This window comes from Malurus melanocephalus, unplaced genomic scaffold, assembly GCF_030028575.1.
Source record: "Malurus melanocephalus ecotype Western Australia unplaced genomic scaffold, MMel_1.1 scaffold_59, whole genome shotgun sequence".
In the NCBI taxonomy this organism is placed as follows: Eukaryota; Metazoa; Chordata; class Aves; order Passeriformes; family Maluridae; genus Malurus; species Malurus melanocephalus.
This window is the reverse complement of record NW_026623291.1, coordinates 1677468-1703891: the sequence shown is the minus strand read 5'-3', so window position 1 is coordinate 1703891 and position 26424 is coordinate 1677468. Positions and strand designations below refer to the sequence as shown.

The 26424-nt window shown below is 52.0% G+C and overlaps 2 protein-coding genes across 4 annotated transcripts in view; both read left to right on the top strand.

Moving 5' to 3' along the window:
• Positions 1 to 85: 85 nt before the first annotated feature.
• Positions 86 to 17060, top strand: TPX2 (TPX2 microtubule nucleation factor). 3 transcript variants are annotated; one of them, XM_057366020.1, is made up of 17 exons: positions 86 to 161; positions 6560 to 6709; positions 6976 to 7101; positions 7285 to 7393; positions 7935 to 8066; positions 8736 to 8858; positions 9303 to 9433; positions 9746 to 9903; positions 10323 to 10494; positions 10625 to 10763; positions 11178 to 11394; positions 11616 to 11714; positions 12363 to 12539; positions 12660 to 12806; positions 13354 to 13465; positions 14121 to 14308; positions 14758 to 17060. In XM_057366020.1, the coding sequence occupies exons 2-17, from the start codon at positions 6607 to 6609 to the stop codon at positions 14866 to 14868; spliced, it is 2244 nt and encodes a 747-aa protein (XP_057222003.1). In that variant the 5' UTR covers positions 86 to 161; positions 6560 to 6606; the 3' UTR covers positions 14869 to 17060. The 3 variants fall into 3 exon arrangements, with proteins under 3 accessions (XP_057222003.1, XP_057222004.1, XP_057222001.1); XM_057366021.1 differs by lacking the exon at positions 86 to 161 and adding an exon at positions 1736 to 1823 and having other exon boundaries at positions 14142 to 14308; XM_057366018.1 differs by lacking the exon at positions 86 to 161 and adding an exon at positions 1737 to 1823.
• Positions 17061 to 21753: 4693 nt separating this feature from the next.
• The window catches only part of MYLK2 (myosin light chain kinase 2), a 7734-nt gene continuing 3063 nt past the window's right edge, over positions 21754 to 26424 (top strand). The window contains exons 1-9 of the mRNA XM_057365874.1: positions 21754 to 22221; positions 22432 to 23570; positions 23695 to 24005; positions 24827 to 24932; positions 25139 to 25232; positions 25353 to 25462; positions 25612 to 25753; positions 25889 to 25959; positions 26184 to 26312. Coding sequence (XP_057221857.1) covers positions 21754 to 22221; positions 22432 to 23570; positions 23695 to 24005; positions 24827 to 24932; positions 25139 to 25232; positions 25353 to 25462; positions 25612 to 25753; positions 25889 to 25959; positions 26184 to 26312 — 2570 coding nt within the window. The remainder of the gene's footprint in view (positions 22222 to 22431; positions 23571 to 23694; positions 24006 to 24826; positions 24933 to 25138; positions 25233 to 25352; positions 25463 to 25611; positions 25754 to 25888; positions 25960 to 26183; positions 26313 to 26424) is intronic.

The window sequence follows — 26424 nt, the reverse complement described above, 5'->3', positions numbered from 1 at the left end:
GGTCGGCCCGGACCGAGAACAGCACCGCCCCCGCCCCGCCCGTTAAAGGGCCCGGCGCCCCCGCCCCCCTCCGCCGGCGTTACCCAACGGCTGCAGCGACGGCAGCGGGTGGGCAGCGCTGCCCAAGGATCACGGCAGCCCCAGGGGGGCCCGGTTTGACGGTAACCGCAGMCCCCGCCGCCCCAAAGCCCTTCGCTCCCCGCAGGCGAAAAGAATAAACCGGTGAAAACCGGCTAGCACTCGCCACCGGGGCTGCTGCCGCACGGCCCCGCGTCCTTACGGGAGCGATTCTGGTCAGTTACCGGCGCGCTGCCGCTGGGGCCGGGACGGCGTCACGCCGGGCAGCAGCAGGCGGGAGCGCCGCAGGGGATAGCCCGGCCACCGGACTGCCCCCACCACCACAGGACCGCTCCCCCCAGACCCCCGAAGCACGTCTCCCGGTCACCGGATCGCCCCCCCCAGGTCCCCGCACGGCCCCACCGGTCGCCGTACCTGGGGGGCGGGGCCGCGCACGAGGGCCGACACGGCGCCCGCGCGGMCCACACGCCGGCCAATCAGCGCCCGGGCCAGCGCTGAGGGGCGGGGACGCGGCAGCGCCCTCACGCTTTGGCTGGGCCGCGCGTCACTCAAGGTCTGCCCTACCCCGCCCCTCACCTCAGCGTCCGGCGGCGGATCAGCGTCCTTCCCGGTCCTGCCGCGCGGGCCCGGCTGGCAGCGACGCCGAGGGTCGCTGGGAGTCCCGCCGGYCCTCAGSCCGCTCAGCAGTCCCGGGGCTTCTTCCACATCGCCCGCCGAGCGGCCGGGGGGGTGCGGTAGAGTGGGAGGGGGCAGCAGGGGGCGGTGCGCATGCGCACGGCGCCTCGAGGCTGAGTGAGGAGCGTCGGTTGGACAGCGAGGGGGCGAGGTGCGCATGCACAGTGTCGGCGGGAGCAGTGCGCAGGCGCGAAGATGCCGGGCGGAGGGCRRGGCTCTGGYGCCCTCTGCCGGCCATGGCGGGGGCGGCTCCGGCCTCTACTCCCGCGGCGCCCTGAGGGCACGGTCCTATTGCTGACACGCCGCCGTCCCCTCACAGCAGTCCGGAACTGATGTGGGGGTTTTTGTGGCTCCACAGTGCTCAGGGAGCCCACAAGGGGCTGTGAGAGAAGGYTGATGCAGGCAATGCCGGAGCAGTGAAAGCGGCTGTGGCAGCCAGGGCCTGCCCCGCYGTTAGCAGCTTGCTGCCCATCCYTTTCCACGGCCACGGGGAAGATTATGCTGCACTTGGKGTSGGCRACGCCACTGTGCAAAGGGCACTTTTCCCTCGCAGCATCGGAAAACCTGGTCAGGGCTTACCAGGCGGTGGGAGCCGCCTTCCCCAGGCCYAGCAGTCAGAAGGGCTGATCTRCTGAGGRACACCGGGTGGAARCCGGGCAGCGGACACCGGTACAAMTGGGGTACCCAGCCCCGCGGCCGCCCCAGCTGACATCGATCCCGGGGACCCGCCCGCCGGAGGCTSATAGGCTGTTCGGAACGACACTCAAAGCCCCTCCTCTTCTGATTGGCCCAGTGTCGTCCCGCAGTGCGTTATGCGTGTTGTAGTTCGCTTCTCGCCCGGTCATTGTGGCGYTAGGCGAGCGCGTACTACATTTCCCGTCAGGCTTTGCAGGAAGAGCAAAATTGCGTTGGGGGGGCCCGCTTATCCGGGTCCTCAAGCGTCTCGACCAATCAGCGCACGKCAAGGGCGTGCACCGGGCGCTGATTGGTGGGTTCGGACGGCCGAACCGTGTTTGAATTTCGTTAACGGCGGCGGCAGAGGCGCCGCGCGGGGCGGTGGCGGTGCAGAGGTGAGTGTGGGGGCACTGGCTGGACACCCCCGGCCTCGTTCCTTCTTCCCTGCCCCGCAGCTCTTCCCCATATCCGCTCGGATTGCCCGGCCGTGGCGACGCGGCTGTTCTCYGGGCTTTCTCCGAGCCTAGGTATCGGTAACGGGGCCGAGGGCTCGGCTGGGAAACGCGGGAGGAACGCGGCTCAGGTCGCCCMTCCCGTGGCCAGAGCCGCTGTCGCGGTGCCTGGCGGGCGGGCGGGCTCGTAACGGAGCCCTGAGGGCTGATTTGTGAACCCCTTGTGCCCCGGGGGTCTTCCGTTCTCCAGGTTGGATCGCGTTACTGGAGCGCCAAGGCGTGTGCCTTACGGTGGGGTGGGTGCCTCGGGAGCGAAATAAAGTTATTTAAACAGTCTTTAAATAATTACGAAATCTGATGAAACGGTGTATTTCGCGATGAAAAGCTMTTATTTCTTTTTAGTCCTAATCCTGCTTCCCAGGAAAAGGACGGGAGCAAACCAGGCAAAACCTGGCTCAAGTGTAGAAAAAACATTAGGAGAGCTATTTTTGTGCAGGGCTTTTTTTAAACTAGAGGRCCTTCAACTTAATCTAACAATTAGTTGAGGCTATACTAGCTAAAAATACATTACTTTTCCTTGAACATCTATTCTTAGAATGTCTCATCTTCATGTCTTCTRAAACTTGTGGGATCTTTTTTAGGGAGCATGAGATGTCAGGGCTGTTTATTTTTGGGAATAGGGGTGAGTCTGGGCCGTTAGGAGAGCAAAAGCTGTGACAGCACTTCGCCCCTTCCCTTGGTTTTTGGTCAGGGTGGTCTGCGGGGCTCTCCTCTCACTGAGGAGAGTAAAGGCTTTGTSTCCTAATTTGAGCATTAAATGATGGAACAGCAGTGTTGCCTCAGTTCTGGAGGGTGGCRAATCAAGTGTTGATTTTGTGCTGCAGAAAAGCCCCGTTGAACTTTGAGTAAGGGGCACGAGAGAGGAGGGAGAGGCTGTAAATCCAGAGTGTAAGGGTTCACTTAACCCTGCTCAGGGAGAACTAAGGATGAAGGATGACTTTCTGCGACTGCTGGTATCATGCAGAGGAGTTCACTTGGTGGGTTTTTGGTGGGATGGTTCCTACATGGCTCTGGTGACAGGTCTAGGTTCAGAAGGGCAGTTTCCAGCCCTTTCTAATGCTCCAATTTACACATTAACCCTTGAAAAACATCCAGGATCTGTATGGATTATTATCCCAATACAAAGGATGGAAAACTCTGGGTTGCAGGACAATAAAGAAGCTGCCAGGCTGAATTAAAGCTGCCTGGTTAGTGCAGCATCCTCCTATGTTTAAGTGGCAGCTGCTGTTGAAGCCCAGCAGAAGGCCCTAGAATTGCTGGAGCACATTCCTATGCAGCTACCTCAGCCTTGGGGAAGTTTCTCTTGCTTATTCCTATTAGCCTGTCTTGGGTTCTGAGGCATGTGGATCAGCTGGCTTTGTGTTTATCTGCTGATGTAACTTAGAATAGCCTTCTCGTATGTCTGCTGTTGTTTTTTTCTGCTTTCTGATCCTGTTAGAATTTGCTATAAGTAACATCTGTAACTTGGGGCTCTGGTGGCATGTTGTGATAAGGCATCACCTCCAGTTCACCAGGGCCTTTTCTACATTGCAAGGTGGCAAGAAAGAGCAGATCTCTCTGCTTAGGATCTGGGTTAGTTGGGGTTGGAARAGACCTTAAAGCTCCCCTTGTTCAAACCCCACAAGGTTGGCAGAGACACCTTCCATTAGACCAACCCTGTCCAACCTGGCCTTGAATGCTTCCAGSAYGGGKCAGCCACAGCTTCTCTGGGCAACCCTTRCCAGAGCCTTAYCACCCTCTCAGGGAAGAATTTCTCCCYAATATCCATWCTAAATCTCTTMTCTTTTAGTTTGAAGTCRTTCTTACTTGTCCTGTCACAGCCTGTCTGTGTCCCTRTTGCTATCCTGTCTTTGCTACTCACCCAAACTCAAACTCTTCCATTCTCTCTCMCTCTGACCTTGATTTCTCWTCTTGGAACACTGCATCCTATCTCCARCAYYCCAGCCTGTATGGCTGGGAGGCTCCTTTGTCCAGGCTGTGGYTGCTGTTTCTGCTTTTGGCACAAAATTCACAGCTACATTGAGAAAAAGACMCTGAACACATCTGTGATGGAATTGTGTCAGTATTTTAAAGCTAATTTGGATTAGAGCGAGGTGTGAAGTTAATCCAAAATACCTATTGCACTTGCTGTTGGCTCAGTCTTATTCTGGGATAGGAATGCTTGTTCCAATTYAGTGTAATCCTTTTTCAAAGCTAGCTAATCTGAACCACACCAAGGCACTCTTCTGGAACGTGCCAAAGTGTAGTTGCTCAAAAGAAACCTGATGTCCAGAGGAACCCATTGCCTATTCCTCCATGTGGATACAGCTGTACTGCTCTGGAGGCACATTTAGGTCAGTGAGAGAGCAGAYCTWGAAAGAAAATTAAGGTTTGACTTAAGYAGTTGCTTTATAAAAGGAATTTGGGGAGTTTTTGCMAGTGAGACAATCAAKTCCTCCWTTCCTGCTCCAGCAGCTCWGCGAACCAGGTGAAARCTGATCCTGCAGAACGGGGGTGAGGGWTCCCCAGCTGGCTCGCTGCAGACACCCGTGTCGACACAGGAGGTGATGGATGTGGGGGAGAGCAGGGTCACACTTTAAATCCACGCCGAGCTGTGTAGGATTACACTGTGCCTGTAATCACGCTAGGGAAATGCACGCAGTGCCTGCTAATTAGGGAACGTCCCCATTAATGAGGAAAAATTTCCGCACCTCCCTTCTGGGGGATGAATGCCGCGGCGGAGAGAAAGAATTTTGGATTGAGATAAATGTGGTTGTGCTGTCAAAATCATGACTGGGTGTTTGAAAATGCCTGCAGGGAGTGGGCAGCGGGTGTCGGGCCGTGCTTGGCAGAACCTGTTGGGATTGCAGATGCCTTGTGGTGGGCACAGGAGAAAAATCACCGGAGCATTCTTGGCTGATCCCTGTCCTAGCTGAGTTGGTGGGCGGAGGAGCAGAATGCCTTTCAGTRAACTGCTGCTTCACTGTCAGTCCTGTTCCAGGCAGGACTTGAAGGATATGTAGGGATTTGAGAAGCRGATGCCATGAGTTCATCTGACTGAAACGGACTYTCTGGAGTTCAGTCACAATAACTTCTACCTCCCTGTTATTTCATTCAAGAAACAGAGTGTGAAACTGAGGCAATGATAAAATCCTTTTCCTGACTATTCTCTTCTGTCTAGGAGCGGGGGGAGAGGAGTCAGTGATGAGGTCGATGATAAGGGTGGTGACACTATGGAAGAATGTGGACTTTACACAGTGAAAAAAGCTGGAAGCTGCAGCAGTATAGCAGTGGGCACAAGTAGCTGTGAAACATGATGCCCAGAGCTCTGACTCTGACTAGAGAGGGTGAGGGGAGAATGCAGATGACGCATTTGATTTTTAAAAAAGCCTAAAGTGTTGACAGAAATTCTATCTTGATTAAGGGCAGTAGGAAAGCATTTGATTCCAGCCATGTCTCAAGCTCAGTTACAGTTGATTTTGGCTCCATTTCTTCTGTTTGCCTTCTTTGGGCCCTACCTTGACATCTCAGCCGTGTAGCTGCTGTRATGACATTCTTCCCTTTAACTATCACACTTCTGCTCTGGGAAGCTGGAGGCTTCTCAGTGCACCCATCCTCGGAGACCAGTGGTTGTGACCCTAAATGCTGATTTGCTTTACTCTTGACTGTTTTACTATTTCTTGAGAAACAGCATTTGGGTTTTGAACGATGTGTGGTCTGCCTAGACAGATGGTTTAGGACTGAGGCTCTGTGGATTGGGAAGATGCTGCTTTGGAATTGCTTGGGTTCATAAAAGCAAAGTTCAGGTGATTTCTTTGGGGAGTGTTTTATAACATYGTCATGGGCTTTGCCTCACAGCTGCTCAAGGCATCACAAAAGCACCTGTRCAAAAAGGTTTTGTTTTAATTTCAGGGTTTATAACTTTGTCACTGGCTTTATTCCTGTTCCATKGAGTTTAATATCACCTGTTGACACAGGGACTCCTCTTGCTGTCAGTGCTCCATTAATTAACTGCAGGGACTATTTGACACGGGTCAGAGTGCTCAGTTTGTTTATAGCCTGGCCAGCCTCGGGCTAGTGCTCTGGAATGCAGGAGGGCCTGACACTRCCCTCCTTCTGAGTGTTTGCCCAGTAACAATGCTCTACAGAACCCTCTTCCTRCTTTGAAAATCAATTTATTCTATAGAAGAGCACCTTCGTGTCATTAGTTCTTGTTTGTAGCCCTTCAGAGAGAGAGAGGCTGTGCTTTGCAGTGCTCTGGAGTGAATCTCATCAGCTTTGTAAATCCTGTAAGGGTAAGAACTCTTCTTTGTGTGAGGGAAGGAAGTGCAAATCAATTGCTCTCTGGAAAAGCTTTATACTTTACTTCCTCTTTAAAAATACAATTTTTGCACCTACAGGTACAAAGAAAACGCTCAAAAGTTGATCTTTCTGAGTTTTGAACCTGCAAATGTCAACAGTGGTGAAATTTCCCTAGCTTTGCAGATCAGCAGTAGAATAAAACTCTGCTCATGAGGAGGTCTGCCCAAAGGTGTGAAGTGCAGGAAGGGGGGATGTACCAAAGGCCGTCCCAGTGCCTGTCCCTAAAAACCCTGCAGAGGTGAGAGGTGATTCCACTGACACCGTGTTCTTGTCCAAAGGGCTGTAGCTGTGCAGGCAGAGAACTTGGGACAGTGTGACTGCGAAGATGTCTAGGCCACAATCCCGTTATTCCTTTGATGCCCCAAACATCTGCATCAACTTTGCGACTCTGAGTGAGGATGATGTACACAATGCAGACTCCTGGTTTGGTAAGTTGATTGCAATTCCTTTATTTGTTTCCTGGTTGGATGAGGACTTCGTGTGATCTTTGTTTTGGGGCTGGCTTCTGTGCCAATTGRTTAATCATGTTGTTAGCTGCATCATTCATCAAGCATGGGGTTTCTTTTGCTGTGGTTTTTTATATTTAAATTTTGTCATATGTAACTTGACTTTGTTAACCTTATAATGATATTTTGGGGTRTTGTTAACAATTCCTAACATAGTATGAATAGTGAAAATCTCTCTCTCCTTACAGACCAAAAGGCCAATYTGGAGAATATCCCTCCTGCAGAAAATCTGGCAAAGGTCTTTCAGAGCAGCCCTGCTTGTTCAAAGCCCGATGTTGTTCTGTCTTCTGTTCCGTCACAAGAAATAGCAAAGAGTAAGCTGGCGTGGAGTGGCTGGGAGGGAATAAATTTTACCTGCTTTTCACTGGCAAAAGGGAAAGGCCTCTCTCTGAATTTTGTGGGGCTATCTTCACAAACTGCTGCCTGCAAGGTCTCATATGGTTTTACATGTTCTGTATATGTGTATATAGATGAGCTGACACTTGTCCCCTTCTCAGGTGAAAGCGATGATGAAGCAGAATGTGCCCAGGCCAACACAGTCCCTCAGAATATTGTTGGGTCCTTGGCAACCTGGAGAGCTGCTGCCCCTGCAGAGGCCTCTCAGAGGTGAAATACTTCAGTTTGTGCAATGATTAATGACAGTGTAACTAAGCAGGTCCTTGCTGTCAGGATCTGCAGTTCTAGCTGTTCTTGGGGCATCCTGTGGGGTTGGAGTACTCTGGGATGGAGATTGTGTATTGGGACATCTGATCTGCTGGCTAAACTGGAGGGACAGTCTCTAGGGTGGAAATGTAATGCAGTGTCTCACATACTTGTCAAATGAGACTCAGCAGCACCAGGAGCCTCTGGAATGTGAGGACATCTGAAACTGAGGTGGCTTATAAAGTTTCTTTGTTTATATGTGCCTGACTTGGGCAGAACTCATTCTTGATATGAATACAAGGGGCTCTGCATGCTCATATGTAGCAAGAAATATTTAGTTTATGGATTGTTAAACTTTAATAAGTCATGCTGCATTTGGATTGTGGTTTTAAACACAATTTGCATGGTGGAGTTAGGGGATGCACTGACATAAAAAATGTTAGGCAGGTCATGTGTCTCCTCAGATTTGTGGGAAAACTGACCTCTGCTTTCTGTTCTACTCTAGAGCGAGCAGGAGATTGGCTGCAAAGCAGGGGAAAAGCCAGCAGCGCAAACAGCCAGGCAGAATCAAAGCAGAGAGAATTGCTAATKCCATGGATAATAAGGAAGAGGTTCCACCCTTGAAGAAAATGAGAATGTATGTCATCCAAGCCCTTCTGTTTAGGGCTGGGAAAAGGGATACAACTACTCTTTTGGCAAGGATTTCCACCTGACTGAGAAGGTTCTTACAGGGACGTTAGGGGCTGGTGACTGGAACTGGTTGCTGATGCTGGTTTCATAAACAAGAAATGGCGTAAATGCTGAAGGAGTTGATTTGTTTGGAGGTAGAGATGTGAATGAAGTAAGCATGGGCTTCTTCACCTTCTTACTCCTTACTCAGTRTCTGTCACGTACCTTTAAATTTGTCTGAACTTATCCATCAGGAAGTCATCAGGCAATCATTAGCTATGAAACAGTGACAGCTAAAACATTTCTCAAATTAACTTAACCACTAAAGTATCATATGGTGATAAGCTTGAGGTCAGGAAATTGAAGTGTGATCTTTGAAACACCACTGTATCTCAATGACCTACAGTATACCTCCCTTCTCCAGAAAAGTTCCAAAAGCTCAGTAATTCATCTTCCCTTCTGCAGCCTTAGAGTACCAGGGAAAACTCCTGGGCCTTGGGTGAGCTAAGGCCAGCCTGGCATACCTTAGACCTCACCAGGGGTTGGGATGTAATGCATGGTGGTAAAAACTGCASGTGGGCATTTATTTAGAACGCAGTTAATTTGAGGGGTTTGCCCTAACAACTTGTTTTCATAGYTCTGGCAGCAGAGAGAAGGTGACAGAAGCATCCACAAAGAGAGAGCCCCTGCAGGATCCTGACCTCTCCCCAGAGAGAGGGAAAGGCAAACGAACCATGCCCTCCACGCCAGCAATGTTGAAGTACGTGGCTTTCTTGTGACTTGTCTGCTAATCACAGTTGATTTAGGTGACAGTCCTGGCTGAGTGTTTTCAGTTTCAACTCAGCATGTGGTGGTATCACATTTAGTAAACACTGGGTTGAGGCAACAATATTAGGATGAAATGTACTTCACCAGCTGTACCTGTGCACAGGAAAGGTTTTTGCTTTTCTTTTGAGATAAAAAGTTGTTGCTAATGGATTGAGAATGTACACAGCAAACACGTCTGCAGAATAGCAGCTAGCTGTGAGATGTCTTGAGCAAACAAAACCCAAACAGACCTGCAGATCTCTTCCTAAGAGGATGTTTTTATAACCTGTGGTGCTCCTGCAGTGAAGTTGGAGACAAGCATGTTCCTTGCAATAGCATCACGCCAATAACCCAGTATGAAGGAAGGCTTATCTTAGTTTTTAATGTGCCTCTGCAGGAGGACCAAATCTAGCAAGTTGAAGAGTACAGAAGAGCAGGAGCTGGAAAAGATGCAGCAGTTGCAGCAGGAGGTTATGGAGCTGCGGAAGAAGAACGAGGAGTCTCTGAAAGCAGCTATTGCTGGARCAGGTGAGCTCTGCCTGAATTGCAGATTGAAGCTGCACTGGGCTCAGCTGGAGAGCACTGCACAGAGCTGTGCAAGTACCTTTGAAAACAAACATTCCAGAYTTCACAATAAATATTAGGAGCCTTTTAATGTAGATCAGCCCCTGACCTTCCTGGACACAGGTGTGTTTGGGTTATGTAATGTTTTGAAAGGTTAAAGATGAGTTCTCTTAAAATTTACCTCGTTGTTGGAAATAAAATGCTTCTTTTATTTCCACAAATTCTCCCCTACCCCACTGTGAAAGGTTTCCAGTCCTTACATGTTGTTTTTCTTAGGACAACCCCTGAAGAGACCTGTTGGTCAAGTAACAAAGCCAATTGATTTCCACTTCTGCACGGAGAATAGAATTAAACAGAATGTGGAAAGCCAACCTGGGAATGAGTACAAGGAGCTGGATTTTGCAGCAGTACTGAGGAAGCATCCCCCTTCTCCGGTGAGAGCCAGAGTGTTGCCAGCACTCAGCTCACTGATTCTTGCCATCACCTCCCTGCTGCTTGTGCAAGCCTCAGGCTGATGACCCACAGAGGGGTCACCACAGGAGAGGCACATGTTGTGCAAACCTGACTGCAAACTTCCTGTGTGTCTGCATTGCCACAAGAGTGCAAAGAAACCTTGTGGAAAAAGGAGCCCTTTAATGTCAGCTCTTCCAGTCATTCCACTTCATGCTTTAATCTTCTGCTCTATACASTTTCCCAATATAACTTGTGCATGTTCAGACTGTTAACACTTGTGCTTAATGTGAAGTGTTACCTTCTTTGCAGTGAGAGGAAAGGACAGATACTGTGCATCAGTGGGGAAAAGAAATGTCATCAARGCTTCCTGGCCATACTGACTGTACTTTTCTGTCTCTAGGTGCGAATGCCGAAGGGACCCACTGTCCCCAAACCCTTCAATCTGTCCCAGGGAAACAAAAGAAAACTTGAAGAAGCAACAACAGAATACGTGTCCTTTGCTGAGCAGGTAGAAGCATTCCAAAAACGCACACCCCCTCGTTACCATTTGAGGAGCAGGAAATCTGAGGAAGGTGAGTGGTCCTGGCTGTGTCCACAGAGGTGGTGGCAGAGCAAGAGATACTTTGACTGCCCTGAGCAAATGGCCTGTGTCTGTTGCAGGCCTTGCCATTAACTGCTGGTCTCTGTGAATTGAATTTGTAGGCTCAGTTTCAGAAAAGCCAGCGAAGGCTCGGCTCACACACCCCAAAACACCAGTGCTTCGAACAAAGCARCGCTTGAGACCTGTCACCTGCAAAACTGCAGCAGAGTTAGAAGCAGAGGAAATAGAGAAAATTCAACAGTAAGTAAAGACTTACTCTGGTTCTCCAGGGCATGATAGTACCACACTGGAAATATATTTCAGATACCAAAAGATCACTTCTCTGGAATACCCTTTTTGTGTAAAAGAATGAGTAGCATAAACCATTGAGATTCCTTTAGGTTGTTCATAATTCTGTGTCTCTGATTGTAGGGAAGTGAAATACAGACAATTTATTTTGAAGAAAGTGCTCTTAGGAGAGCTGACCTTGGATTGAGTACAGCTTATGATGAGTAAAGCAAACCCAGTATAGCAAAGCAGCCTGCAAGCACTTTAAAACTCTACTGTGGGCAAAGGTTTGGATTTCTAGGAAGAACAATCCATAAGATTTTCCTCATTAATCTTGTTTTGGAGGCAGAGTTGCTCTAGCTGACTGTTTCCATCATTTGTGTGTAGGTACAAGTTCAAAGCACGAGAACTVAATCACAAAATCTTTGAGGGTGGGCCACTGCTGCCCAAGAAACCCCCGGTGAAGGAGCTCACCCAACCCATCGGCTTTCAGCTGGAAATAGAAAAAAGGATTCAAGAGCGCGAGAGTAAGAAGCCGCAGGAGGAAGAGCGCTTCAAATTCCATTCCAGACCATGTCCCACAAAAATCTTGGAGGATGTTGTGGTAAGAAGTTTAATACCCAGGCTTGGGAACTGAACTTCAGGTGGCAAGGAGCTTTAAAATGTTTGTAGCTATGTTGCATTATRTGTTTAATGATCTTGGTAAACAGTGTCTGTCATTAGGTAGGAACCRCAACAAGTACGTCCTGTGCTGTCAGGTTGTTTCTCTGTAACGTTTTCTTGGCACTCAGCCTTGGGTAACTCCTTACTGGCTCTTCTGAACAGGGTGTTCCAGARAAGAAAGCACTTCCTGTTACAGTCCCCAAGTCTCCAGCCTTCACCTTGAAAAGCAGAACCCGCGTGTCTGGCAGAGAAGAAGAAAAGGTAACAGTTGTGAGGARGCTGGAGCCAGGCCCAGGTCCTGCTATGGTGCCTGCTATGCCTCTGGATGTGGGATGCTCTGGGGCTAGAAAACCCTCCCCTCCWTTGAGCAGTTCCTCCAGTTGTCACCTTTGCTTGAAAGGAATGGCACATGCAATTTGTTATTGCTACTCATCTCAGAATTCTCATACAAAATGAAATCATAAATGCAAAGGCACTGATGAATGTTCCTGAAGTGTTGCTACTAAGAAGGAGGAAAGTGAATTGCTTAGATTTCTCTTCCTTCCCTGTTCTGTCATTGAAGGCAGATATTACACATGACCTTTCTTCTCCCTGAGGTGGGGGGCAGGATTCTAAAAGCATCATGTCCTTTTTCCTTTCCCTCTCGTGAAGAGGATATTAAARAATTAGTGTAATCTGGATGAGTGCTAAAACTAAGAATGGTTTCAAAAAAGAAAAAAACTGGTCTGTGGCTCAGGATGCCAGTAAATTGGTACTTCTTAGATGGCTAATTTTTCTGATGTCCACTGTTTGCTTGATTCTGCTCTGCCTCTTATTAAAGGAGCTCATTCAAAGTTMTTTGTAGCTTTGGCAGGAGTTGCASTTTGTACAAAAGTTAAAAATCAGATCCTAATGCTAATATCCCTTTAGGAAAAAGAGGAGGTGGCTGTGACCAAAGCTAATCCTATGCCACATTATGGAGTGCCCTTCAAACCCAAAATGCCAGAGCACAGGCATGTGGAAGTTTGTCCCTTCTCTTTTGATGCCCGGGACAGAGAACGACAAATACAAAAAGAGAAAAAAATTGAAGAACTACAGAAGGAAGAGGTAAGAATTAAAAGCTACCTTAGATTCCACTCCTTCAGTAAAAAGAGTGTGGCAGGATTTGCTGTTGTCTATTAAACTTCCAAGGAAAGGACAAGAAATATTTTGAGTTGTTTGTTGCAGGTGCCAAAGTTCAAAGCGCAGCCTCTGCCTTACTTTGACCAARTTAAACTGCCAGAAAAGAAGGTCAAAACCCCAACCCAGCCTGAGCCSTTTCATCTGCAGGTGGATGAACGAGGAGCTGCCAAGCTCCAGAGCTGGAAACAGCAGGTAGGATGAAAAGGATAATGGGATTGATCAGACTTAAGGCAGCTGGTGGAGTTGTGGTTGACTACAGAAAGTGTCCTGCTTGAATTGAATCAGTAGCTGAGTTKGAGCAAGARTTTYTYCTGTACTTGGCATAAGACTYGTGCTGTGGGTTAATGATTAGTCARTGGGGTTTTTTTATTATTCYTACTTTATTGTAAGTGATGGGGTTTACCACAACTTTATGAATAGCTGTGKGGTGTTTTGTAATCAGTAGCCTTTGTGCAGCTGAATCCCTTTGCTATCTCCAAGAATTTATTGACACGTAAATAATATACTACGTTTCTCATGCAAAGTCTGCAGTGGGCACCTGCAACTTTCTTCAGGCTATTTTTGGCAAAGCAACTGTCAGGCAACAAGTGATACCACTTTTTGCCTTTTAATATAGTTTTCTCTGGAAATGATTTGACTAAGTTAACATGGCTTTTCCAGTTTAGGAAGTGCTGGAGTCTGGGTCATGGGGAGATGGTCTCTTTCTGCCTGGCACTTGTTGTGCTCTCTTCTCTTGCAGCTTGAAGAAGACTTGAAAAGGCAGAAAGAAGCAGCATGTTTTAAAGCTCGTCCCAACACTGTGATGTACCAGGAGCCTTTTGTGCCCAAAAAGGAACATAAGATGCTATCAGGTAGAGTTACAAGTACTTGCTACACAGGCTTGGCTGATAGCTCACAACTGATGCAATAAAGTGATATTTTTTCTGGCTGTTGCCTCTTCTTCATCAGCACAGCCAATAGTGCCTTGCATTTAATCAACTAATTGCCTAACAGCTTGTGTCCCCTGGGAGCAGGGGGATTTCCTCTCCGCCCCCCTGTCCTGCTCCAGCATGGCAGCTGTATTTAGCAGCTCTGCTGCAATTGGCAGATGATTGATGTGTGCCAGCTCAGGATAAGGGTACTGAGAATGTGAGGAGCTCCCTGCAGAGACAGCTGGCATATCTGCAGTGCTGTCACTCTTTTCCTTCCATTTCTAATGAGATGAAGGCATGTATTGCTTGGGTGAGCTGAGATTTGTAGGGTATAAAACCAGCCAAAAACTTGTTTTATACTAACAATTGTGTTCTTGCTCCCTCCCATGAGAACACCTGTGACAGGGTGGCGTCAGCATTAACACTGCTCACGTCTGGGAGTAAARTTTTCTCTTTTCCTGAAGCCTGGAGGTATCTCCTAACCACCCTTGCCAAGGGGAAGCTCTCCAGAGGGAGGCTTCCATTGACACTAGTTATGCTCTGCTTTACCTGACTGTCTTTGAACCAATATTATCTCCTCTATTTCTAAACTTAGAGAGCCTTTCTGGTTCTGTAGTTCCTGAAAGCTTTGAGCTGGCAACAGAAAGAAGAGCAAAAGAACGGCAAGAATTTGAAAAACGATTGGCAGAYGCAGAAGCCTTAAGGGAGAGGTATGAGGAGCAGATCAGGCAGCAACAAGAGGAGCGTGAAAGGGAAGAAGTTGCTAAGCTAAGACAAGAAATGGTAAGTGAGCTGTTTCTCTGAGCAAGGGCTGTAAAGTAACCCAAAGGAATGTGGGAATATCCTTAAGGAGCTAATGTGACTGTTGAGCTCTGTTAAAACTGCCTTTTCAAGGTTCCCTTCTGCAAGCTGACGACTCACTAACTTCCAAATTGGTTAAAAAAACCCAAGCCTACAAAACTATGCAAACAAAGAAGGCAGCTGTGCTGAGATGGCTGAGTTTTGGAGCTGTACACATGTAATTACCAGAGCAGAATGATCTTTGTAAAACCCACAACCCCAACATGTGCTGCGTATTTTTCCCGTATCTCACTGCGGTGCCCAGGGTGKTGTGGTGGTCTGAGGCAAATGCCTGCCTTCACCTCATCCATGGCTCACCTGCAAACTTCAGCTTCATCATGACTGCAACCATTTATTTAATGTAGCCCTTGCTTATATTTATTTTTTTACAGGTTCACAAGGCAAACCCMATACGCAGATACCGCAGCGTAGAAGTGAAGGCCAGTGACCAACCACTGACTATGCCAAAGTCTCCCAACTTCTCAGATAGATTCCGGTGCTGATGAGCATCCACGTGATAACAGGAGGGAAATCCCATCCCTCTCCACTCCCTCAGGAGGAGAGAGGGAGCAGTTGTTTTTTTGCTCAGTCTGAACTCCTACGCTGGGTTCCATTGTTGTACTGAGTAGTTAAACTCCACCTGAGCCCATGGCATCCCAGCAGTGTCTCCTGGCCCTGCTGCTTATCCAGAACCCGTGTTGTCTAGAGGACAAGTTTTAATATTGCAGATATTGTCTACCTAGCTAAATAAAAATTCCTAATCTACTCGCTGTCTCTGGCTAGTGGGCTGAAGCCCTTTCCTGCAGAGTTTTTGGTAAAGACTGACCACGCAGATGTGCACATCTGGCAGCGCTGCCTTTTGTTTGTACACTAAGTGYTATTATCAAATGTCTGTTTTTTAGCCTTTTAGTCTGCATTAAGTTTGAATTGTGTTAAGTGATGTGAAGTTCCTTCAAGCCAGTGTAGTGCAGGTCTGACCTTTCTTGCTGATGTTTAGATGAACACCAATATAAATCTTGCCCACGCTTTAAAGTAGCTCTCTGTGTACATTAGAGCATTAAATCTTCTTGCTGTTTTATACCTGAAGTCCTTCTATTTGGGGAACCTTTTAACTGGCAAGTGACTTGMTGTGAGCTGCTGCCCCAGCTCCTGCCAGTACAGGTCTCTTGGCTACAAAGCCATCAGCATCTCTGGCCAGTTGGGCAGCGAGCAGAACTAAATATAGCCCGAGTGTTCAAATGTATGGAGGACAAAACTGCTGGCATTGTGAAGAGTGGACACATCTAGATTAAAGTTTTAATAATTATTTCTTACCTTAGTATTGTGCTCTGATTTCTTACCTTTGTATCTTGCTGGAACACAAGTGAGCAGGGYTGCTTGCTGCTGTTGTGCTGCTTAGAACAGAGGGGGAGAAAGGGAAATGTAATTTATCCTAACTGGATGAACTTTCTTGTTTGGTGGTTATGGGAAACGTTTGCTTTAATTTCCTCTGAATTTGGATACTGTCGAAGATGTATTCCCAGAGTGCATAGCTTTTTGTTCAGATTTTTGGGTGAAAAAGAGAGTTCARACTTGGTGTTGAACTCCAGCCAAGKGGAGGGTTAGAGGTGCTGTCTCATTCTTGCCAAAGTACATCAAACAATTGCTATTTTACTCCTAGACTGAGAGAGGTAACAGTGGAGAAGGTCTTTAGAGAGCAAAATTCCAAGTATTTATTGTACTCGAGGGATGATGTTTCTGCAGGAATTCTCCTAAAAAGAGTGATGYTCAAGAGATGTCATTGCAGAACAGCTGGGGTCTCTATAGAAGTGTTTCAAAGAGCACCAGCCTCACACTTCAGAGCTGGGATTAAAAGAGGAAAAGCCACCCCCAYTGAAATGCAAAGATTCTTTAAAGAAATTAAAGCTTTTGGACAGCTGGTAACTGAGGAACTGGAGAATGAGAGGCTGGGGGCAGGGGGTTGGCACTAAAGGATGAATGACCCTGTGGCAGTGTGGGTTCTTGGAAATGGTGAGCTCAGACATGGCTCCTTTTTGCTCAAGCTTCAGCTTTTCCTTCCCTACTCTTGAGGATTTTTGTGTAGCTGTGGCAGAGCTTAGCCCAAAAGCTTGACCCAATCACCCAGTTTTTCTGACTTTGCTCATAGYCATGTCACTGAGCTGAGAGCTGCAGGACAGCCAGMAAAACTGCTGTCACTKCTGCTGTGACARTTTGCAGGAGTGGCTGGAGCACAAGGGACATGTCAGCATCCTCTTCTTGAAAACTAAAATCCATGTGGATCTGACCTGTCTTGCCTTAACCCCATTTGTGTCATGGTGGAACTGTTCCCTGTGATCTGCTACCGGCTGGGGACATCACAGAACCTCAGACGTGCTGTCAGGGAGCCCTCACTCTTTCCTCAAGTGCCAGCTCKGGAGAAGGCAGCGTGTGGGCAGCAGGAGCAGCTAATATTTATGATGAGTCAGGAGGAAGCTGGAATGATGATGAGCTGCTGAAGAATGTGGAGGCAAGCAGGATCAGGAGGCTGTGGAGCTGGAGCAGCCACTGATCCCTGAAGGATGAAGTAGCTGGATTTCCCCGATGGCCCTACATGGCCTCTTCTGCCTTGAGGAAGGAAGGGGTTGTGTGCCTGACAGCTTGGCARTATTTTTTCCCCAGTGGTATCATTTGGGTCTAATAAAAGACATTACAACTTCCCCCAGCCATGGCCTCTTATATTCCCCATGCATTGCAAACAGGGGCAGGAGCCTCAGGCAGCTGTGCCTTCGAGGGTCTGGGGCTGTTTGGATGAGCTTGGAGTCACCCACCAGGTTCTCACGGGTTGGGCTGTGGGACCTGGCCTCTTAGTTAGGAGGGAAGTGGTGACATGGTGGGAAGAATGTTCAAGTGTACAGTGTATAAAAATCGTGTCCTGAAGGAGCTGGATTGTGGAGAGGATGGGATTTGGCCCAGGCTTGAGCAGGGAAATGGTGGTAGGTGATTTTTTCCAGTGCTGGGGAGAACTAATTTACAGGACTGGAGCAAGAGAGACTGGGATTTAAGCAAGTGCTCTTCCAACACTTGCCTTTAGAGTCAGGGTAGGCTGAGAAACTGTAAAACCTGTTTTCTGCATCTGTGGATTTTTCAAAAACATTTTTGTATTTCAGTACTCAAAGCCCATCACCTGTATGTCCATGCCTTGAGAACAAGGAGTGGGAGGAGGTGTGAGGGGAGAAGATCTGAGTACAAAATCTCCCTTTCTAGTTGAGCTGTACCAAATCTGTTATCAAAATAAATTTGCTGAACTCAGACTAGAGCTGTTAACGAAAAGGCAGACAATATTTKCTTGGACTTTCATGTTGAGTTGCAAGATACAATTATCTGGTGAAAAAAAATTTATGAATATGCTTGATTATGCTCTCAAATCACAGGTTTGCCTTCTCCCTTTTGTCTCCACTGGGAAACCTTGTTGTCTGCTTGTCCTGGTAAGGACCCCTGGACCTGGGCAGGTCCTGTTGCTGGTGGCCACATGGCTCTGGATGCTCTTTTGATGATGTTGGGATTTTTCCTTGTCTTTCCCCATCACCTTGCTGACACCTGTCATGACACGGTGGTGGAAGCCCTGGGTCCTGATGGAAGCAGTTAAGCTGGACAGCCTGGCYGGTTTGTGTTTCAGCAGCATGGCTGGGATTCAGGTGGGGATGTTGTTCTGCCCTGCCGCTCGATTTAGGCTCCATTTAGCCGGGGTGTAGGGTTTCCCGGGCATGGGCCGGCTTTGGCCCCGCAGAGCCTCCCTTCCCAGGGTAAACGTAAAGGTTAAAGTGTGCTGCCGCAGTTGTGACAACGGCGTCGCCAGGGAACGGCGTGCTTGAGGCGCTGCCAGATAGCCCCAGGACAGGCTGTTTCCCAGCTGCAGCCAGCGTAGGCTCTGGCTTCAGTTCCTGGATGGGAAGGAAAAAAAAACCCAAGCCCACGGTGAGAACCCTGGGTGGAGGCTGGTTTGAAGAACCCCAGGGCACTGTGCTGCTCCCTGGGGTGCGCAGTTTTGGACCGAGGCATCTGAAATCTTGTGTAACTGATACTGCCCTTTAATTCTGCAATTCCTTCTTCCCAAAGGTCTGATTTCAGTTTATTTCTCTCTGCCCACAAATGGATTTTATCTGTGATAGTACCAAACCATGGTCACCCATTGCCTTCGAAGAACCATTTCCATGGCCCCCCAATACCTGTGCCCAGGGCTTTGTGCCCAGACCAGCCTGGCTCCCAGGGAGTGTGTAAGATTGCACACATCCCAGGAAGGCTGGCTGGTGTCCAGGTAGTTGTTCCTGTTTTCCCCGGAGGATTTTATCCTGGTGTTCACCACACCAGCAGCTTTGAGGGGGCTGTAGTGCATAGCTRTGGCTCATGGGCTCTTACCTCATGCCTGGGGAGTGGGTGTGCTCCTTCCACCTGGGGTTTGCCAGGAGGGTGCAGAGCTGAAGGCTGGCGGAGTGGTGGCAGTATGTGCCTGAAGTGACATTGGTGGCCTCCAGGTGTCTGGCAGCCCTTGGCCGGAGGGGAGAGGCAATTCCAAACTGTATGTTGGCGATGACAGTCGATGGGCAGAGTCCCTGCTCTGCTGGCCAGGCACRGTATCTGGCCAGTTATTCCTGACAGTGGCCCTGTGGAGGCTGAGGTGGGGACTCCCACTCATCGCAGGAGCAGGCACAAATGGGTGTCACTGTCCCCAAGAACTCTGGATGCTGGTGACACACCACCCTTTGCTTGTGCACAAGTGTGTCAGCACATCCTGTGGGCACACAGGAGCTGTGTACCTGCTCCTGCATTAACCCTGCTGGCCCTCATCACATTCCAGGTCCTGCTAAGGAATTTGGGAAGGGAGCTGGGTTTGCTGAAACCCTAAATCTGAACTGTGAATGCTGGAGCAGGAGAGCTCCATGGCCACTCAGGAGTTCCCAGCTGAGTCCCACTGAGCAAGTGTTGCTCTTGCATTGAGGTGTTGATGGTGGGTGCCTGAGGCCAGGGCAGGGACAGGTGGGACAGCAGCACCTCAAGGACAGGGGAACAGCTGTGCCCCCATCCTGGCTTGTCGCACTCCCAACGCCACATGTGAGCCACTGGCAAAGTGTGACCCAGGCCATGGCACACAGAGGCTGCTGGCTCACTGGGAGCTGGGATTTGGCAAATGTGGAGCAACAGCACTGCCTGGGCAGTGTTGGTCCTCCTGAGAGATGCTGCAGGTAAATTGAGCACTGCTCTTGGGGGGCTGCTGCTGCTTGTCTTGGTGGCATTGACTCAGCTCCATCACGGATGGCACTGGCCAGGGCAGCCTCCCCACATCCTTGGCTGCTGTAGCCTCCAGCCCTGCCACAGGGGAAGTTTAAGATAAGAAGAAAGCAAAGTRAGGTTTAAGCAGCTGGGTTTGGTGCCTGGCAGGACCTGAGCTTTGCGTGGCTGCAGGAGGGGGCACTGGGAGGCGGGACCASGCTGTCAGCTGGCAGGGGCTGAGGCTGGAGGAGCCCAGGGTAACCTCAGCCTCCCCGAGGGCACCYGGCCAGCCCGGCCCTGGGGAGAGCCCCGCTCCTCCAGTAAACACCAGCCTTTTCAGCCCTGTGCAGTCCCTGAGGTGTGTGCTGGGGTGCAGCACCCACACACCCAGCCCAACCCCACTGGAGCCTCCAGCTCCTCTTTCTTTCCCTCATTCCCAAAACACTTGATTTTGCAGAGAATAAGTCTTTCAGCTGGTTCCCAGGGGAGGCTGCAGCCACTGGCCAGTGCCCAGTTGCCAGCTGCTGTCACCTGGTTCAAGTCCTGATGGCAATGCCTAGAGGTGCCACATCATACCCACAGGGTACAGGATCCTTTGGAGCTGCTCTCCTGAAGGGCCAGTGGGCAGAACTGGCCACAGCTCAGCAGCATAGGGGACCAGCACCATCACCAGCTGCTCCCAGCCACCATCCCCATGGGCTGGCCAGTGGCCACCTTGTGTCAACTGTGGGCACTTTGCAGAGCCTTGGCCACCTGGACCCTGTCCAGCTCAGCCAGGCCACCCCCACGGGATGGTTTTGGGGKGCCACTGTGTCCAGTGCCAGCCCTCCCTGTGGTGCTGTGCTGGAGCAGGAGGCAGGTCTGTCCCTGTCCCCTGCCCCTCGTCTGCGTGTCCCCAGCCCACGGGGGACAGGCGAGAGTGGCGTGTCCTTTGAACGGGCTCCAGCAGCAACAGGTGCTGGGAAAGGCGAAGCGGGCCGGCTCCCGCTGCTGTAAAGGATCCTCCTCTGCCCGCACTAATCCAGCTCCGTTACACCCGGGATAGAAGAGGCTGCTCCCTCCGGCGCTGCCACAGTGCAGATGCTGCCCCCCTGACCACTCGCAGCACCAGGACCCAGGTAAAGGGGTCAGGGGGGTCTCCATGGCTTCTGACTTGGGGCATGGTGGTGGGGGGTCCTGGGGATAGAGGACCCCCAGCCCTGGGAAGAACACCTCCATCCCCGTGGGCTTCCTGTGCTGAGCTGTGGGATGTGAGACTGCCCTGCTACAACTCCTGTTCCAGCAAGACCAGCAAGCAGCTTCCCTTTTACTGGTGTCGTGGTTTAGAAGCAAAACCAACACAACTGGGATGGTTGCTGGTGGGTTTGTTCTGGGGCTGCGCTGTCCTGGGCTCTGGACGGCATCACGGGAGGGTGTTTTRGGACAGGGTGAGGAAAGATGACCGGGCACAGGAGGGCAGCGGAGCCCAGGGCAGAACGGGGATTTGGGGATCAGGTGTGAAGCCCAGTGCAGGTACATGGGCACAAACAGGTCCCCTTGGTGGAGCCGGTTACCCCTGGGCAGGGGGACAAGCAGCGCTGGCAGCTGCTGGGTCCGGGGGTCGGTGTGGYCCCTGAGCAGAGGGGATTTACCTGCACGGCCAGAACTGCAGTGTGGTTTGCAGGCAGCAGCGGTGGGGCCGTGCCGGGAATGCTCTCCTGTTCCCCACTGCGAGCCCGGGGCCAGAGCCGCTGCTGTCTCCTGCCCCGGCACGGTGGGATGTGGCCTTAAATTGTCGCCTGGCCGCGCCGCGCTGGCTGTTCRCACGTCGGAGGCCCCCGGCACCCGGTGACAGGTGCCGGGTCAGGCCATCGATCAGTCACCGCGGGCAGATAGCGGGGCACAATGGGACGGGGCCGGGACTGGGGGCCACGTGGGGTCCCTGGCTCGGTGCCACCAGCCCGGGAGCCGCCGGCGGGGGCACAGGTCCCGGCTGGATGGCAGCAGCTCATCCCTGCAGGAGCAGAGCCTCTGCCCGAGTCCTGCCGTGCACCCTGCAGGGTATCGGCTCCGGGGAGCCCTCAGCTGCTGCTTTCTCTCCCGCAGGAGCAYCGCCGAACCGGGAGCACCGCAGGGCAGCCGCCTCCTGCCCGGAGATCCCCATGGAGCAGGGAGGTGGCGTGGATGGTGCTGACACCGGCGGGGCTGGTGGCACCGCCCCCGCTGAAGCAGAGGCCAGCACAGCACCTGCAGCCCCCCAGCCCCAAGGGGGGACGGTGCCGGCTGATGCCGTGACACAGGATGAGCCTGGGCAGGAGAAGGCTGCAGGAGTGGCTGGAGGAGGGAAGACAGAGCTGGAGACAGCTCTGACTGCTCCAGAGCTCCAGGATGGATGGGAAATTGTTCCAGGAGAGGAGGCTTTGGCTGTGCAGCATGATGGAGGACAGGCAGCATCCATCGGGGAGAAGGTGCCAGCTGCCAGCAAGGCCCAGGGTGTAGGGAAGGATGGGAAAGATAAACCTGAGAAGAAGAAAGCTCCGGCTGCAGGAGAGCTCAAAGGAGGAAAGGCTTCAGCTGCTGTAAAAGCTGAGGATGGAGGGAAGGATGAGCCCAGGGAGGAGAAGCCTCCAGCTGAGGGAGAGCCTGAAAAAGGGAAGGATGAGCCCAGGGAGGAGAAGCCTCCAGCTGAGGGAGAGCCTGAAAAAGGGAAGGATGAGCCCAGGGAGGAGAAGCCTCCAGCTGAGGGAGAGCCTGAAAAAGGGAAGGATGAGCCCAGGGAGGAGAAGCCTCCAGCTGAGGGAGAACCTGAAAAAGGGAAAGACGAGCCCAGGAAGGAGAAGGGCCTGGCTGTAATTGAGGCTCAGGATGGAGGAAAGGATGAACCCAAGAAGGAGCAAGCCCCTGGTGAGTCGGGGGCTGAGAGTGGTGGGAAAGCAGAGCTCATGGAGGAGAAGACTCCAGCCACAGCAAACTCTGAAGGAGGGAAGGCAAAACCTATGGAGGAAACAGCCTTGGCTGCAGCTCAGACTCAGGATGGAGGCAACGGAGAGCCTGCAAAGGAGGAAACCACAATGGTTGCAGAAGAGAAAGTCCCAACCACTGCTAAAGCTCTGGATGAAGGGAAGCAAACTGCAAAGGCAGAGCAAGCCCCAGCTGATACCAAACCTGCAAAGGAGAAAACCACGGCTGCTGCAAAGGAGAAAACCAYGGCTRCTGCAAAGGAGAAAACCACGGCTGCTRCAAAGGAGAAAACCACGGCTGCTGCAAAGGAGAAGGCTCCAGCAGTGGCAAAGGAGAAGACTCCGGCTGCTCCAAAGGCTCCAAGTGGGGACAATAAAGTGGTAAAGGCAGAAAAAGCTCCAGCAGTTAAAAAGGCTACAGATGGAGGCAAAGAAGAGCCTATGAAGGAGAAGGCCCCAGCTCCTGTGAAGGAGAAGGCCCCAGCTCCAGTGAAGGAGAAGGCCCCAGCTCCAGTGAAGGAGAAAGCCATAACTCCTGAGAAGGAAAAAGCCCTAGATCCTACCAAGGCTCAGGATGGAGAGAAGGCAGCAGCAAAGGCAGAGAAAACCCCAGCTGCAAAAATGGCTCCAGGTGGAGGCAAAAAAGAGCCTGCAAAGGAGAAAGCCCCAGCAGCTGCAAAGGTGCAGGATGGGGAGAAGAAAACTGCAAAGGTGGAAAAATCCACAGTAGCATCAAAGGCTGGGGATGGAGGGAAAGATCCTGCAAAGGAGAAGATCCCGGTGGCTGCGAAGGCTCAGGATGGAGGGAAGAAAGCTGCAGAGGTGGAGCCTCCTACACCTGGAGCAGAGGCTGGGGATGGGGCTGCAGAGCCCACGGAGGCAGCGGCCATGGCTGCTGTGAAGGCTCAGGGTGAAGGGGAGGACATGTCCAAGGASACAGAGGGACAGCCACCATCGGTGCCCGAGGCCCCGCGCCCGGTGCTGCTGCAGAGCCTGAGCTGCCCGGCTGCCTGCCACAGGTACCCACTGCCCCCTGGGATGGGGGGACTCCCCTTGCTGCTCCTGGGACCCTCCAGGCACAGGTGGGTGCTGGGCTCAGGAGCTGCTGGCTGAGCTCTGCTCATCTCCTGCTCCTGCTTCCAGGGGGGAGCAGCCCTGGGCAGAGGTGCCAGAGATGGAGACAATAGAAGAGGAGACCACGATGGTGGAGCCAAAAGAGGGTCCGACAGAGCCTGGCCCTGGCCCACCAGCCCTGGAGGACCTGCAGCCCTCGGAGCCCCCCRGCACCCCACAGGAGAGGACATTGCCGAGTGCCACAGGGCAGCYCCCAGATCCTGCTGGGGTTGCAGAACAGCCTGGACCTGGGGAGCAACCAWCCTTGACGGAGGCAAAGCCACCTCCCAGCCCCTACCTCACCTCTGATTTTGGGAAGGAAGATCCTTTTGAGATATTGGGTAAGGCCATGAGGTACCTGCCTTTTCCTTACCCTGCTGARCCCTCTGTGGAATGACAGCCTGGGAACCCCATGGCCCTGCCTGCTGCCCATAGTGCCCTCTGTACTGCCAGCTCCTGTCCTTGGCTTGGCACCTGTCTGGTGGCCTTCCAGCTCCCCTTTCACTGTAAACATGGCTAAATACATCGCGTCCCCTCCCGGCCTGCTCTGGCCACGCTGACTGTGAGGAAGAGGAGCCTGGGGAGTGACAGTGCCTGTCTGTCTGGTAGCAGGGGACAGTGTGTCCTCATATCCTGCACCATTGTCCTTGTGGGGATTGCAGGACTTGGGGGCAATGGGTGCTTGTGGGGATTCCTGTGAGTCTGGCTCCTGCCCTCACCAGGGAAAGGGTGCCCTGTGAGTGGGATCTGTCCTGGGAGGGTGAGCAGGAGGTAGTGGCATGGTGGGGAGTTGGTCTGGAAAGGGTAAAATGTGACATGTGGGATAGTGGGGGTGGCTGTCATGAAGCAAGAGGGGTGCTGTGTGTTGGGATGAGTGCCGTGGAACAGAGTGGGTCCCATGGAGAGGGATGGGTGCCATGCARCAGGGCAGTGCTCTGGGCAGTAGTGAGGGACATTTCAGGGGTTTCTGCATCGCCCAGTGCAGCCCCAGGCAGGAGCCCCTGACTCACAGCCCAGCACTCAGTACCTGGCCACATCCTGCACTCACCAGCTTGGCTGGGTGCTTGCCTTCACCCCACACCAGGGCATCCTGGGATGCCCAGAAGTTGGGGGTCCCCTGGGGAGCAGATTCCCTTCTCATCTCATCCTTTCTCTCTGGCAGATGATGTCCCTCCGCCRCCAGCGCCCTTCGCACACCGCACTGTCACCCTGCGCTCCGCCAGTGTCAGCTCCCAGTTCAGCCTCAACTCCAAGGATATCCTGGGGGGGTAAGGAAGGGCCCTGAGCTGCCCTTCAGCCTTAGGCACTGGCTTTGGGTTGGTGGCACTCCTCTGCTTGTGATGGGTGGGTGCCGTGGGCAGGGTGGGTACCTCAGAGAGTGCAGGGAGCACCACAGGGCAGTGTGAGGATCCCCAGCAGCCTGGGTGGCTGATGGCGTGGGCACCTCTCCCTCTCTCCCTCCCTCTCTCCCCAGGGGCAAGTTTGGTGAAGTTCACACRTGCACAGAGAAGGAGACAGGGCTCAAGCTGGCAGCCAAAGTGATCCGGAAGCAGGGAGCCAAGGACAAGGTGTGAACGATGCAGGGGTGGCAGTGCTATGCTCTGTGTGCCCCTGGTGAGGGGACACAGCCTGTCCCAGTGGCACAGCCTGGGCTGACACCCCACGCCATCCTGGGGCTCCCTCCACAGGAGATGGTGCTGCTGGAGATCGATGTGATGAACCAGCTGAACCACCACAACCTCATCCAGCTCTATGATGCCATCGAAACGCCCCGGGAGATCATCCTCTTCATGGAATTGTGAGTGCCTGTGCCTACCTTGGGGTGCTCTGACCCCAATGTGTAGCATGCTCAGCACCTCCATGGTGGGGCTGGGCCAGGGGCTCTGCAGGAGGATAGCTCAGGGCASGGAGCCCCCCCAAGTGACCCCGTGGTCCATCCCCATGCAGTGTGGAGGGTGGTGAGCTCTTCGAGCGGATCATYGACGATGACTACCACCTGACGGAGGTGGACTGCATGGTGTTTGTCCGGCAGATCTGCGAGGGCATCCGCTTCATGCACCACATGTGCGTCCTCCACCTCGACCTCAAGGTGCGGGGCTGGGGGGTGGCAACGRCAGGGCCAGGGGTGGCAGCAGGACACTGGCTAGCTGTGGGAGGGATGATGTGGGTCAGCATTGCTCTGGTGTAGGTCAACAATGGGGCAATGGTCACTCTGTCCCCACAGCCTGAGAATATCCTCTGTGTTTCTGCCACYGGGCACATGGTGAAGATCATCGACTTTGGGCTGGCTCGAAGGTGAGCTTTTTGTCCTCAGCTCTGTTCCTCCTCCCTGTTCCCCTTCCACCCTTCATCTCTGTGTGCCCTTTGGGTACCAGGAGCCCCAGGACCTGCTCTGGGCCATTGCTTTGGCCATGCCTCTCCCTGAGTAGCTGGAGAGGGAAGCTTCGACAGAGAGAGGAGCAGTGGTTTGGGGGAGCAGCCTCTCCCCCCCTTTTGCTGACTTGCCCCCTTGGCTGCAGGTACAATCCTGACGAGAAGCTGAAGGTGAATTTTGGCACTCCTGAATTCCTCTCCCCTGAGGTGGTCAACTATGAGCAGGTCTCCTACTCCACGGACATGTGGAGCATGGGCGTCATCACCTACATGCTGTACGTCAGGGCTGGTAGGGGTCTGCTAGTGCTGTGCTGGGAGCTGTGGTGCTGGGGCACAGCTCCCCTGGGTGCAGAGCTGGGGCACAGCTCCCCTGGGTGCAGAGCTGGG